This window comes from Pleurodeles waltl, chromosome 10 (assembly GCF_031143425.1).
Source record: "Pleurodeles waltl isolate 20211129_DDA chromosome 10, aPleWal1.hap1.20221129, whole genome shotgun sequence".
NCBI classification, from domain to species: Eukaryota; Metazoa; Chordata; class Amphibia; order Caudata; family Salamandridae; genus Pleurodeles; species Pleurodeles waltl.
Genome location: NC_090449.1, coordinates 80,739,282 through 80,753,928, shown reverse-complemented (window position 1 = coordinate 80,753,928; position 14,647 = coordinate 80,739,282). Strand labels below are relative to the sequence as shown.

General features: G+C 40.7%; 1 protein-coding gene across 1 annotated transcript in view; it reads left to right on the top strand.

The window, feature by feature from the left end:
- LOC138262380 (uncharacterized) overlaps window positions 1-14,347 on the top strand; it is a 54,287-nt gene extending 39,940 nt beyond the window's left edge. Inside the window, exons 4-9 of the mRNA XM_069212279.1 lie at window positions 287-399; window positions 3,152-3,322; window positions 6,711-6,955; window positions 9,846-9,949; window positions 11,687-11,805; window positions 14,069-14,347. Coding sequence (XP_069068380.1) covers window positions 287-399; window positions 3,152-3,322; window positions 6,711-6,955; window positions 9,846-9,949; window positions 11,687-11,805; window positions 14,069-14,347 — 1,031 coding nt within the window. The remainder of the gene's footprint in view (window positions 1-286; window positions 400-3,151; window positions 3,323-6,710; window positions 6,956-9,845; window positions 9,950-11,686; window positions 11,806-14,068) is intronic.
- Window positions 14,348-14,647: the final 300 nt, after the last annotated feature.

Sequence of the window (14,647 nt, the reverse complement as noted above, 5' to 3'; positions counted from 1 at the left end):
CAACAGGCAGTGACCAGCATGGAGTACTTCTATCTTTATAATTTGAAACATAAGATTATAATATAAGAACTTCAGTGAAACCTTACCAATGCTACACTTTCATAACTGGAGTGTTGATAAATAATGAAGAAGTATAAAGCTCTGCAGAGTGGTTTGGGACTATCATTGTGATATACAATATCTGCATCTCCATGACTGTGTGTGTGTATATTGGTAATACAACACTATAATATACTTCAAATAAAAATATAATTATTGTCTGATTTTTCTATTTTTCTTTTCCTAGGGGTTACATGTGCCAATATTGATCCTTTAGGGTGGATTGAGGAGAATCTAGGAATATTTCTACAATTAACAAGTTTTGAAGAGCTCTTGACTTCTAACCAGAACTTCAAGCTGGTAAATACTGACACACACTTTCTTTGCACTCATAGACTTTGTTGTTGTACGGCTGAGAGAAAGACAACGATAGGGCTAATGTAACAATTAATATATTGCACCACTTTACTATAGTCGGCAATAACTGGGAACAATTGCTGTTTGTGTGGTTGTTGCTCTTTTTTTACAGCAGTCTTTTAAGATTAGGAATAGGTTAATAGGTCTTCTGTCTTTTCCTTAATAAATTAAGTCTTACTATCTGCACGTATACGCTATGTTTATTTTTTATTTTGATCTATATAGTATGCCATACTTTTGGATTGTTCAACGGAATAAAGATTTAATTGAATTGAATAGGTCCTGCCTCAAAACCCCCATGGGTGGTTGGCCAGTCCCCATGCCAAACTCCCCACCGACAGCCGGGTAGGCAGGTCCTGTGCCTAGGCCAGGCCCTATGCCCATCTTCACATAGGGGGCGAAGCCCTGCTGTGTACCTCATTCAAACATGTAATGCAGCGGGAGCTTCGCTGTGGGGATTGGTCAAGCCTAAACCCTCTCAGACAGCCAACTACTTGTTGTGCAGTGATTTGTACTGCAGAGCTGACCACCTCAGGCAATCAGCCAGGCCCTCCATCCAACCCCCAGCATGCAGCCACCCCTTTTATGCCCGGCCTTTGGGTATGTCCAGCTGGCATTTGACCAAAGGTCCAGGCCTTTGGCAAGGCCCTGAGCCCATTCCACCCACAGCCACCATTCACACATAGATTACCATCCCACATTCTTCTTATTTATTCATTTTATAGTTTTTTGTGGTATTTTGATTCTCCCTGCACCCTACCCCAGCGGGTGTCCAATCCCTCACTGCACCTGTCTTTCAGTTGTATGTCATATGCTGGGTGGCTATAGAGCCTGAATGACAACCATGCTCTATGGCCAAACCCTGTGAGTGGCCAGCCAGGCCCTGCGTCCAGCCTCCTATGGCCGCCAATATCCCACTGACCGCTACTCCACATGATACTTATTTATTTGTTTATTTATGTATTCATTTATTTATTTATTTTACTTACTGTGCTACTCCTTGAGACAAAGCCTCTGTGGACGGCCAAACCCCTGCTGGGAAAGTGGCTCTATTTTGTCTTTTAAATATTGAACCATGAGCTCCTGCGAGACTTATACCGGGCCAGCCTTCTAGATATCACTAAGGCCCTCATTTCAACCTTGGACGAGGTCAACCGCCAAGGCTGAACCGCCAGTCAGCTGCCCATGCGGCCAGAAACCCGCTGGCAGCATTTGGACATCCCCGCTGGGCCGGCGGGGATGTCGGCCGTAACATTGCGGCCGGCTCCTAATGGAGTCGGCGGCAATGTGGCGGTGCGCGGGTGCAGCAGCACCTGTCGCGTATTTCACTGTCTGCCAGGCAGAAATCGCAACAGGCTTTGCCTGTGTGCAGGGGCCCCCAGGGGCCCCTCAACTCCCCTTCCCGTCAGCCTTTCCATGGCGGTGGCGGATTCTGACCGCCGGGACATCCATGGCGGTAAACCGCCGGTCCTGGCGGTGTGACAGTGGCGCTACCACCGCCGTCATAATATGGCGATTCGTACCGCCAGCCTGTTGGCGGTACGAATGCCACTTCGACCCTGGCGGTCGATGACCGCCAGGGTTGTAATGAGGCCCAATATGTTTAACTCCTTCATGACCACCCGAGCACCAGTTTAAATGCAAATTTTCCAAAAACGGCTGAAAATTATTTACACCAAATAATTAAAAGCACCTTTCTGAGTAAAGTGCTAACTTTTTGAAAATTTGGTGTAATTCTATACATCTTTTTTTTCTGTATCACTTCTAAAAATTTCCTATGGGATCACATTCAGGATCCTACTTTTTCTTGGCCCGTGGTTATCAGAACTAATCAAAATGTTCCAGGAGGGAGCCAAGCTGAATGAACTTTCTTTGGGAACGTTTCACGAAGATTCGTCAAATTACACCAAAGTTATTCACAAAAAAGCTCTTCCTATGGAAACTCCGACCTATCTATAACTACACAGTGGTGACTGCTAATGTGACTATATAAATATATATATATATATATATATATATATATATATATATACATAACTTCCACATAACATGCAATGTACATGAACATGAACGCACCATTAATGAAAAAGGTTTACATAGAAATATTGTAAATCACCTTACAGATGAGATTGCACATTACGTAACCCCACTTTGGGGCAACCTTGTAAGCAAATATTAATTTATTACTTTATGCTTTTAGATGTTATTTATTGGTATATATATCATGAGGTCATAATTATTGCTTTTGGTGTGTGAGCTATGGTTTGCATGGTTTTGGTACAAGTTATGGAATATGGTATTAGCAGGAACTTGCACATTTTAATTGATTTTGGTTTCTTAAGGTGAATTTCTGAGATTTTTAAACATACTCTGAGGCATTTAACTAAAGCTAAACATAGATTCATTTTTGTTTGTTTTTTCAATGATATTGGACATCCAAAAGTACCATGGGCCCTATCCTCAGCAGAAGATAGCCACCCGCTATTATATTTTGTGCTAAAAACATCACAGAAAAACATGCAAAAAATAGTTAAATTAGAGGTCGATATTCTCAGGGATACATTGGTGCATAATGTGCTTATTTTGTTAGAATGTAATAACATCTTATACAATTCTAAATTAATTGATTATATTTGCTTGCTCCTTGTGTCTTTAAAGAAGCGAAACCATATTTTCTTTTCTCTTTTCCCTTTAGGTAGATGCAGAAGGACGTTTTACTCCATCACAGTTGGCCGATTGGACTTTAATTGCTGAACATTTCTGCAATGAAACAATATCCAGATTTGTGTTCTCTCAAATAATGAACTTCAAGACACTTGATGACGTCAATCACTATCTAGAGCGACTCCAAGGAATGCTTGGCACAGTGAGCTATTAACTCCAATTTTTTTAAATGATGCCTTTACCAAATGTGTAGGTCTTGCTTCGGCCAATTATATCCAAAATCCCAATTCTGTGTTTTTGATTGCTTCTCTACCTCTGCTTTATGCTAGAGTGTGGTAGAGTCCTTTACTAACCCTCATGTGAACTGATACTGTAAGTTGAATGTCCCAGGCATTCATATATGAGTTACAATTTATCCCTGCATTTTGTTTATTACCCTGTGGGCTTATCAGCTCATCATTGGCCTTGACTGATCATACCCTAGATTTGTTCCTTCTCCATATCACATACTCCCTGTGCCTAACCTTCTAACAGTGTCTATCGCAGGCTTCTCCATGAGTAGCTCATGCGCTGGTGGTAGCTCTCCAGCTACCTAAAAGTATTTCCCCTGTGTGTAGACCAGCATGCTAAATTAGAAGTTTTTGCTTGAGTGAATTAATATATGTATACTAAAATTGAGAGTATATATTTGAGACACAAATTTGTTTATTTTCATAACTTATATGCCGATATTTGGAGAAAAAGGGTTCAATCACCAAAATATATTTAAAGCTGATTTTTGAATGATACATCATGTGGCAGTGGTTGATATTTTACAAATGGTATTATGTTGGTGTTAGAGGCAATGCAGCTATGGCTGCATGCATTACCCATGTAGAGGCATTCCATATTGGCAAATCCTTTTTAATATTACTGCTAGCAACAATACCTGATGCATTGAAGTGATCACTGCTAGTAATCTTGCATTTAGTGGGCACTAATGTACTCTTGTCTGATGTGGCCCTATTACAACACTAATAATATGATGAGCTCTCAATGAGTTTCATTTAACATAAGTGACTCTTATTACAGAAAAGGTTGGAAACACCTGGTCTATAGCTTGACTGCCATCGTCATTCACATACTTCTCTTCCCCACCACCTTTAATTTAGCTGCTGGCTGATGGTTTCTCAGGTGCTCATATGAGGGTTGCATGTCACTCATTTCTTTAGATCACGCCCCTGCAGTCTTGATGGATCCACAGCACAATGTCCTTCTCTGTAACAACCACTTGTTGTACTTCCTCCCATAAATGTCTACATGGATGAACTTCCAGCATCCACTTGGGTACCCATTCTAAACATTCTGCTTTTTTTCTACTCATACAGAGGCTTTCATTGCTGACTTTCCCATATCTCTACAACTAGTAGAACAAACACTCCTTGGTCTTCTTCTGTCTTCTTACTTTCCAGTGCTTCTACCCTATATATTAACCTTGAACGTCTGCTCTCACCAGCCCACCCTTCTCCACCAAGGCTAACTGCTTAACTAATATGTGGTCAACTGCTACCATTGAGTGTCCCTTCCTTGCCTGCTTCCCATTCCTCGTTGTTACGATTTACTGTGATAGCACAACTTTTCACTCCTAAGATATCCATTTAAGAAGTAAGGAAATTGACCACTTTTTTTACTATTAGTTTATTAACTATTTCTAGTCAGCACTCCTGTAACTTCTATTTCTTTGGTTATTTCTTCATCTTCGGTTATGTTCACATCCTGAATTTCACTAATCAGAATCCCCCCAGCCCCACCCTCCATAGCTAAAGGGTTCCCAGTCTGCTCTAAGTAATATTTGCTTTTGCTGCTGTATGTTTCAGAATGTGTACCCTCACACTATGACTTGTACACAGGGCTTAGTTTGAGCCGGTGATTTCCGGTGCGGGCTCCAGCACTTATTTTTGAGGGCTGGCACTTAGTTTTCTGTATCAGACATTTACTGTGAGAAAAGGACACATATGGGAAACACAGAGGTAGAGAAAAACAAAAACACGTCACAAATGGAGAAAACAGAAAAGAGCAACAGTGAGCTGAAGGGGCAAGGAGTGGCTGTAAATGGATATAAGAGGACCAAGATGACTCACACATTTAAATGCAGCAGCAGCATGTTTCAAAAGTGAAGTTTGGCTACCGGCACCTTTTTATTTACAAATTAAACACTGCTTGTACATGATATGTACTGAATGCTTATGCAGTTCATGCTCATTGCTTGTGTTACCATGAGGAGAGGTTGTAGGGACTGGCATATGCTAAATAATACAACGTAAAGACATGCATAATGCAAAGTTCAGCCAAAATGATGCCATAATTGAAATTATTCAGAGAAGCTTGAAATTCATTTGTGATCTATCTTATGTGCTTTTCTGTGTCTTTTCTCTTCATCATCCTTATCTATATGAGCCACCTTCAATGTCACACAGATTGTATGAGGGCCTTATTTTAGTTTCAACATGCACTGCTAATTTAAATTGCCCTTTCTTACATCACTACACCCTTTTCGTTGTATACACTAGCTACTCCTCAATAGAAGGCTGGTGCTTTACACACCATAGACATTAAAGCCACTGACAGGCTGCTGTTAATCGCTTTATTTTATGCCTGTCCATAGAACTAAATCTATCTATGTGCAGTCCTTCTCCTTGCATATCGGGTCTAATGGCAACCAGTCGTATCCTGGGCACCACTGCTTTTATAGACCTTGAACTGGCCTTTCCAGTGCAAGAAGGAAAAGGAATGGTTGAGGAAGCTGAGTAAGCTGTGGTCTCAGATGAATGGGTCATCAGAAAGATACCTAGTTTGAGCAACAATGTTATGTTAGATGATGCTGTCCCTTTTAATTTACTCAAAGATCAGCAGTGATAGATATCAGTCCCATTTTCTGTCTAAGTCTGTAAAAATGGCAGATTTTTCACACATGGAGTTACAACTCTAAGTTGCATCATTTTCTGATATCAGTGCAGGCAACGTTTATGCTGCACTATCACCCGGTACTCATATATATATATATATATATTTATATATATTGCAAGCAATGCTGTGTCACCATCAACAACAAACAATATTGAAAAGATATATATATAACATAGCTCTGAATAGTACTTTAAATGAAAACAGTGCTACAGGCTACAGATTGATAAATACTATCAGATACTGAGTAACTCCAGTTCTTCAATTTCAACTAGAGAGTCCCAACACATATCAGCAGGGCTGCATTGTTTTATTGGGAGAGTACCAACACATCTCGGCAGCAAACAGGTGCTCAGAGGTAGTGAGTATCTCTGCTTCAATATTTCCTTTCCAAGCACTGGATGTGATGGTACTTCCTCCTGAGTACTGTTTAGGGATTAATGGTTCATACCTTGGAATTCATGATGTCACACTAGACTTATAATATTCAAACATGTTTACCTGGCACAGTCTTACCAAGATGACAATACACTGATTTGAGATGTGTTCAATTAGTTGTCCTCAATAGAGGACCTTCTTTTGAAAGCTGATTTCATTGAATGGAAGCCAGTCTATTCACATGTATTTTTCTCTTTTGTCATTGATAGAGTGAAAATTACTCAGTACTGAGCCCATGTGATAACCCCTCAGCAATGCCCTCTCTCACAATTGAAACTGAACAGGGCCTTTTGAGTAGTCTTTTTGTGGTACTCGGCAAGGAATGGAGTTTGCTCAGTGCCTCCCAGTGGACTCACATCTTCCACACTATCATCATTGAATATCAAGAGGCGGTGAATGTCTCCCATCTAACCCAGCTTCCTCTTAATGTCTCCTGTGAAACCTACCAAGCCATGTAAGTTATCTCTCGCCTCTGCACTGTGTTTGCACATGTTAAACTATTTTCCTTTATTTGTAAAATATTTTAAACATTTTGTTATGTTTCAACTTATGATCTTGCATTGACTTGTTCAGACACCTTAGCAGTCTTGGGGTTAAAAGGTTTTCAAGTTGTTTTACTGTTTCATGAATCTTTTCACCTGGGGGTAACTATTTCATAAAAGGGTCAGGCACGGTATATTGGGATGAGTGCTGTGGTATCGGATGTTCCTCAAAGATTAACATGAATGGGTTTATGAATCCAGATTTGGTTGCCTCATCCTTTGTAGTGTATTATAGCCTTATGGCCCTTCATAGCGGGCTATAGCGGCTATTAAAGGCTTGCTCCGGCATTAAAGGCTGAAGGGCCTTTAACAAGAAAGCGGGACGTTAATGCCAGTATACCGCAGCTGCGAATGGCTATAAGGGTATGAGAACATTCCGCCACTAGAGAGTAGAATTTTCTAACAAATAAAACAAAGGCCTCACAGGCCCGAGGGGACTGAAATCCCCTCTCGGGCTCCGTGAGGCCTTTGTGCACAGCAACAGCTGTGAATGAAAACATTGGAATATTGGAGCTCTGGGCTTCTACCAGCCATTAGAAGCCAGGAGCACTCCATTGCTTTAAATGGAGCTCCCAACATTCGAATGTTCTAATAAATGATGGTTGTCCTAGTCCCGGAAGATTAAAAACAACAAGTGAACAAGGGAGCCATATGGCTGGTACATAGCAGATGGTGTACCACAGCTGAGCACACTATTACCGTTGCTTGCATACTAAAAATAGATTAATTGAAAGAAATTGCTCAGTTGCTGCAGTAAATCACATAAGTGTTTTAATCCTTGTATAGCACTAAGCATTCATGTACAAACATTCAAAAACGACAATGCCTGTTTTTAACTGCGGGTACTGTTCAGTTAGTTAAAATTTGGAAAATAAAAATAAAAAAAAATGTTAAGAAAAATAAATATAAAAAACAAAGAATGAAAAGTCCGATTGGGGGCACCAAAAATTGTCAGGATCATAATCACCTGATGAGCATATAGGCGTGTCCAGCCTTATATTTCGTTTGATAATTTATTTTATAAGGTGACACATATACAGTAACCATCAATTATCTTTAGAAGTCGACATAGACCTTTGGACTCAGATAGGAGTAAGGTAATTATCAACAATGAAATCAAATCAATAAATGTCACTTTTCATACTGGAGTCAGTAATTTATATGCACCATGACCCATGTAGCCATAAGTCACCACACCAGTTTAGTAAAGCTCAAAATGTATTGCCCTTTAGATTAACAATGCAAAGATCACGTAAACCAAATGCAAGACAAAATGATATAAGTACATAAATAACTCAGACTTACCAAATCTTCTAAATAATCTTAACCTTGACAGAATATTTTTCATTAGGTATTCAAGAACCACCATGCAGAACAACAACAATAGCAGATGTATGATAGACACAGAATACATTTAGTTATTGCAGATGAATTGTTTACAATCAGTTTATGGAACAGTCAAATTTAGAATGTGGCAGCCTAGACTATTACTCTAATCTGATAAGCATGTTTGGGGTTCATGTAAAAAGAAAAGAAGACAAAAGATGAATTAGGAAATACATCTGACTACAGCACTGACCAACAAATAGCAGTAGGGATTCTAAAAGAGAAACCATAAACATCTGCAAGAAAGACAAATGCACATTTTGGTTATACCTCTCCTAAATGGAATCAGCAGACAGAAGTGTCTTCATCAGTGGAGCATCGTCTGGTCATCTTCATTTGACAGTGACATAATAGGGAAAATTAAAACATGTTTGGCCTTAATGCATCTGAACTGTCAGTGGCAGAAAGCTAAAGACACATCACATTATTTCACTAGCAGAGTAAAAGGACAACATAACACAGCAAGCTTCTGAGCTGAACTGAAGGCATGCCACCTAAACATTGATATATTACAGTCCTAGAAAGTAACTAGCCAGGCTTCTATTGGTCAGTCCTTGGGGTGGTTTAGGTCAGAGCCAATTACATTTGCTCCACTTCTCAGATGTATCTTTTATTTTCTTCATTCACAATTGGTTTGTCGTTTCTCAGCAGAATACATTTGTTGCAGACTGCACATTTAAACTATTAACTTATTGTTCTCCACAGCACACACTGCCTAGCAGGAAGGCAAACAAATGTTACAACATAAGAACAAATCTTTTCCCAGTGTGCAAATCACACAGGATGCTTAGAGAAACATTTCACTGTGTTAGCGTTTTTAAACATTGCTACATTCTGCTTATTGTGGGCCTATTTAAAGCAAAAATAAAACATGTAAAATAAATAATCTCATAATATTTAAAATATTAATCTTTTTTAGTACATAATCAAATTTGATTTCAATACATTTAATTATAAACACAAAATACATTTCATTAGACTGTTATTATTATGTCAAACTAGATTATGCTTCCCACCGTATTTTGGCACCTGACAAACACATAGATATAGACTGGGGAAGCAAGAAGAGTCTATTGTAGAAATAGCACATGTATAAAATAAAAGAGGTATACTTCCTTCAGTAGAATCGAATGTTTAAAAGCTCGAGGGACAAAACATAAGTGATTTGTGGTAGTGGTAATAGAAACAAATGTGTAGTGGTGCACAAAGGAGCAAAGGAGTAAATGTGATAGAGATGCCTAGTTAAAACTGGAGACCAACTAGGATTTGTGTCATTCTAGTGAGCAGTGTGATCAAATGAGCTTGATCGATCTCTTTTGTTCTGAGAATCTATTATTTGGAATGCCACTTAAATTGATCAGCACTACATTTTGACAATACATTGATTTTGTTCTTTTTGTCGAATATGTTCCATAGAATGAAGGATCTGAATGAAATCTATGAGATTCTTAAGAAAAACGACGCAATATCTAATTACACCTACAGCCTCAACTATCTTTATGAGCAACAGAGTTCACAAGGTAAGACATATTGAGGAGAGGGTAGCTGGGACAGAGAGAGATGAATAGGGCTTTTATGGGTTTCTTCAGACACCTGCCACACTGAGTTCAAAAGTAAGTAACTCTGGCAAGGGGTCAGACTGAGTATTTTGATGCTCCACAAGGTGAAAATGTATGCCTGTATTCATCCATTAGTGAAGTAGAATGTCTAATGTAGCAGAATTTGGTGACTGGAGGAGGGCTTACAAATATAAAAAGATAAATTCACTCACTAGTATTTGACCCGTTTTTATTTACCAAGTGCTTTTTCTCTGTTGAGTCTCACAGAGTTTGGAACCCCTGAGAAATAACAGTCATCTCCTTTGTATTTGTCTGTTAATACTATTGTTGTGCTCAGTAAAAGTATACATTTAAATATAACACTCATTTAAGTGCTTTGAAACATTAATGTAGAATCATTTAAACCTTTGTCTAAAATGTACCAAAACTTGAAATGTTGATGGAGATTACATAATAATTTTTGGTGAGTTATACTCAGAGCAGGGGGCCTAATGTCTGGGCTTTAGAGTTCATTCTTTGCAAAAGTGAGCAGACACAGACTTTTTCAGCACATACGAGCCAATTGTATATGAAACAAGCAATCTGCGTTTTTGCTTATTTGTCAAATTGTGCTTCTAACCATTCCTGTGAATGCCTTCATAGCGGCAGGACTTGCCCCAACTGTGTTTTACTCAGGCGCGGCTCCTCCGCTATTTTGGACAAGCATCGCCCCCCACCCCCGCCAGCAGCAGCTGCAACACTTTTACTACAAAACAATAATAAACTAGGTTTATTATTGTTTTTGTAGTAAAAGGGGCGGGCATTTGTTATGATGAAAACTGAGGGGGAGTGCACAGCACTCCCCCTCAGTGAGCATTTATGTTTAGCCGGCTGGAAAGAGCAGGCACAGGCTCCTAGTCTGTCTGGGAGCACCCTGGCTGGGCACTCACAGCCAATCCGAGCGCTGCTTTGAGCAGCATGAGGATTGGCTGCAGGCAGGCTGTGAGCCTGTGCCTGGAGTGCAGGAGTGGAGCGGTGTGGCAGCTGTGGAGATGCAGGTAAGTGATTTAAAATTTAGTTTTTTATTAATTTGCCCCCTCTCATCCCCACACCCTCTCCCCCAAACTGCCCCACCCCTACAAAGCCCTGTGAGCTGCTCCTGGATTTACTGTGGACCTCTAGTTGATCTACTAGATTTGGCATTTCAAGTACACGTTCAGGTGGGTAGGATCAATGTCAGTGTGTTTTCAATCTCTATATGTGATACATTTATGTACAGTGAATTCATATGGAGCTGATTTGCATCATTGAAGGTTATCCTGAAAACCTTGAATGGTTTTGACTCTCTTTGATCTGCGATGGACACTGTAATCATTGATCAATCAATCAATCAATCAGTCAGAATTTATAAAGCACAGCAAATCACCTGTGAGAATCTTAAGGCACTGGCAAGCCTAGCTGTGTCCCGGAGCTCTGTTCATTTGAAGAGCCATGTCTTGAGTCCTTTTCTGAATTCCTTGATGCTGGATCATTCACTTGGGTGCTTATATGTGTTTTCTGTGATGCTACCATTTTTGGGACTGTGAAATGTCTGACAAGACAGTCTTCTTGTAAATGAAAAGAGATTTTGTTATGGACAAAGGGTTTGTTAAAACTAAAGAAGCTTATGAGAATCATGAGTTGAAATACTGTCTTTCATGTTACTTTGTTACCCTCTAGGCACGGCATGCACAAAGAACACAAATGGCACAGAGGACTGGCTGGAAAAAAACTTTGGCAAGTTTTATAGCAGCCTCACCATCCTAAACCTCCTGACACTTTATCCCAGCCTTTCCTTGGTAAGTGGTTACATCCCCTATCCTCACGAATAATATAATTTGGACCAAAAAAGAAGGCGGCTAGTTAGACAATACAATCTGCATGTCCACTGTGCATCTTATAACCGTTTCTCAACTGAACACGGACACATGAAAGACTGCTAGAAAACACTTACAACACAAGCACAGACACTTAAAAGACCTACTTAGGTGTGTGGAAAATAAAAGATGCTGGTGTTGTGATTTCTCAGAACTAATGCTAAAGATGGTAATTGAAACTATTCCAGGTCAGGTAGATAACTTTATCTTCCAAATGACAATCTGCCAACCTTTCAACATACTTCTAACATTTCCAAAATGTGGAAATTGCTAGGCAGTTCATACAAAAGGGGTTTCAATCATATATATTTCAAGGATCTCAGTTAATAAATAAGGTGCAAACGCATCAGATACATGAGCCTTGTCCAACTTTTTCTTCTCTGCAAAGTGACTTGAATGAGCCTTCGAATTACCAGTATCCAACTTCATCATTCCCATCAATGGAGATAGCCTCCTGAGACCTAATGGAGTAGTTCAAATAGCATGAACGCTTCCAAGTCACAATACTAACATTTTCACCTGTCCAAGACATAATAAGTATTTGACTACAGGAATTCACTAATCATTCCTGCTTATACCCAACATGCTTCTGTAGTTCTAAGAAGGAACTTAACATTTGAGCTATTGAAGACATATAGGGGGTCATTCTAACTTTGGCGGGCGGCGGAGGCCGCCCGCCAAAGTTCCCCCAACAGAATACCGCACCGCGGTCAGAAGACCGCCGCGGTTATTCTGTGTTTCCCGCTGGGCTGGCGGGCGACTGCCAGAAGGCCGCCCGCCAGCCCAGCGGGAAACCCCTTTCCACGAGGAAGCCGGCTCTGAATAGAGCCGGCGGAGTGGGAAGGGTGCGACGGGTGCAGTTGCACCCGTCGCGATTTTCAGTGTCTGCATGGCAGACACTGAAAATCTTTGTGGGGCCCTCTTACGGGGGCCCCTGCAGTGCCCATGCCATTGGCACTGCAGGGGCACCCAGGGGCCCCACGACACCCCTCACCGCCATCCTGTTCCTGGCGGTGAAAACCGCCAGGAACAGGATGGCGGTGAGGGGGTCGGAATCCCCATGGCGGCGCAGCAAGCTGCGCCGCCATGGAGGATTCCTCAGGGCAGCGGAAAACCGGCGGGAGACCGCCGGTTTTCCCTTTCTTTCTGGCCGCGGCTGAACCGCCGCGGTCAGAATGACCTTGGAGCACCGCCAGCCTGTTGGCGGTGCTCCCGTGGTCGTTGACCCTGGCGGTCAACGACCGCCAGGGTCAGAATAACCCCCATAATGACATGTATTCCATTGCTTGGGTAGAATGGTCAGAATAAACAATTTTCCAGTTTTTTCAATTGTTGTGGAATGTTGGTTGATCGTGTTACACAAGCACCTCACAAACAGTTCTCTGAAGTTTTGCTGTGCTACTTGGGCAATGACAGCCAAAGATAACATTATCAGCAATTGGCTTTGCCATGATTAGTCCTTTTCATTTTTTTGTAACTTTATAACATTTTTAACCATCCACCAATATCCAAATACACTTGAATACAAATCCTTCTCTGGCCCTTCAGAGTAGTCAGAGTTCATAGCTCAAAGTCAAACTGTGACTCTCTCTCTCCTACAACTTTTGAGTCAGATACACTTGAATGGCAGCTTTATCTTGTGAATAATTAATACTGGTTGTCCTAGGCATAAGCAGGCAGGGGAAAGTATGAGTTAGGCCTGTGCCAGGGCCGAACATCCACCATAACTGCATCACAGCATCATCACAGCAATGTATAATTAGGAATAGAGCTGCACATACCAAGAGTACCAAAACAAATGTGCCACATTTGCAGCTGGTGATTTAGCTCCAGAGAATTTCAGTACCACAGGGTTCTGTATTTTCCAGGAGTGAAAGTTCCAGCCTATTACAGATTTCCTCTGTCAGAATGGGGGATAACATGCAAATGTGGATTTACCTTGCAAAATGTGCACACAAGCAAAGCTGCTGCCTGATGTTTGCGAATTTTGCACATAAATCACAATCCTGTTTCAGTGTGAACATTTGTTTGCACCCAAATCAGGATTTACTTCTCACTCATTATGAGGGTTTAAGCTTGCTTTCTGAAATGTTCTTTATTCCCTTTCCTAAGATTATATAATTATTTTTCAATAAAAAATAAATGTGCGATAGACAATATTCTACTTTTTCCTTCCAAATTCTAGGATGTGATTTTGGAGAAATCAACTCCAGAAGATGTGGCAAAACTTGTGACTGATTCTGCGATCTCCCTGAATATCAGTCTGCTGAACACTATGCTAAGCCTCATGGAGGCCCAGGATGTGCCTCATTTTCTACAGACTTTCATGTCTGAGACTTCAAAGGTACCTACGCACCCTATGTTAAATGTACATCTTACAGTTTCAAAAATAGGTTGGTTTTGCAATACAAAAAAGATGAAGCATGTCACCATTGGTACTGCTACATATCTCTTCATTCTCTAACCTGCTGACATACAGACCAGGAACTGTGTGAACCTCGGAAACACAGCTCTCTCTTTCTGGTTTTTATTTGTTTTACCCAGATGTGGTACTTCACACATGCACACACATACATACACACAGAAGACACAACTGGACAGGTGATGGCACAGGCAGATCCACCTTCGTAGAATTTGATCAGGCATTATTCAAAGACCTAGAACATAAATGCCAGTAGCAACACACAATTTGCTAAAGGAGGAGTTCTAGCTTATGAAATAATTATTCATGTTTTTACCAAGCACATAGAACTCACAGCACATG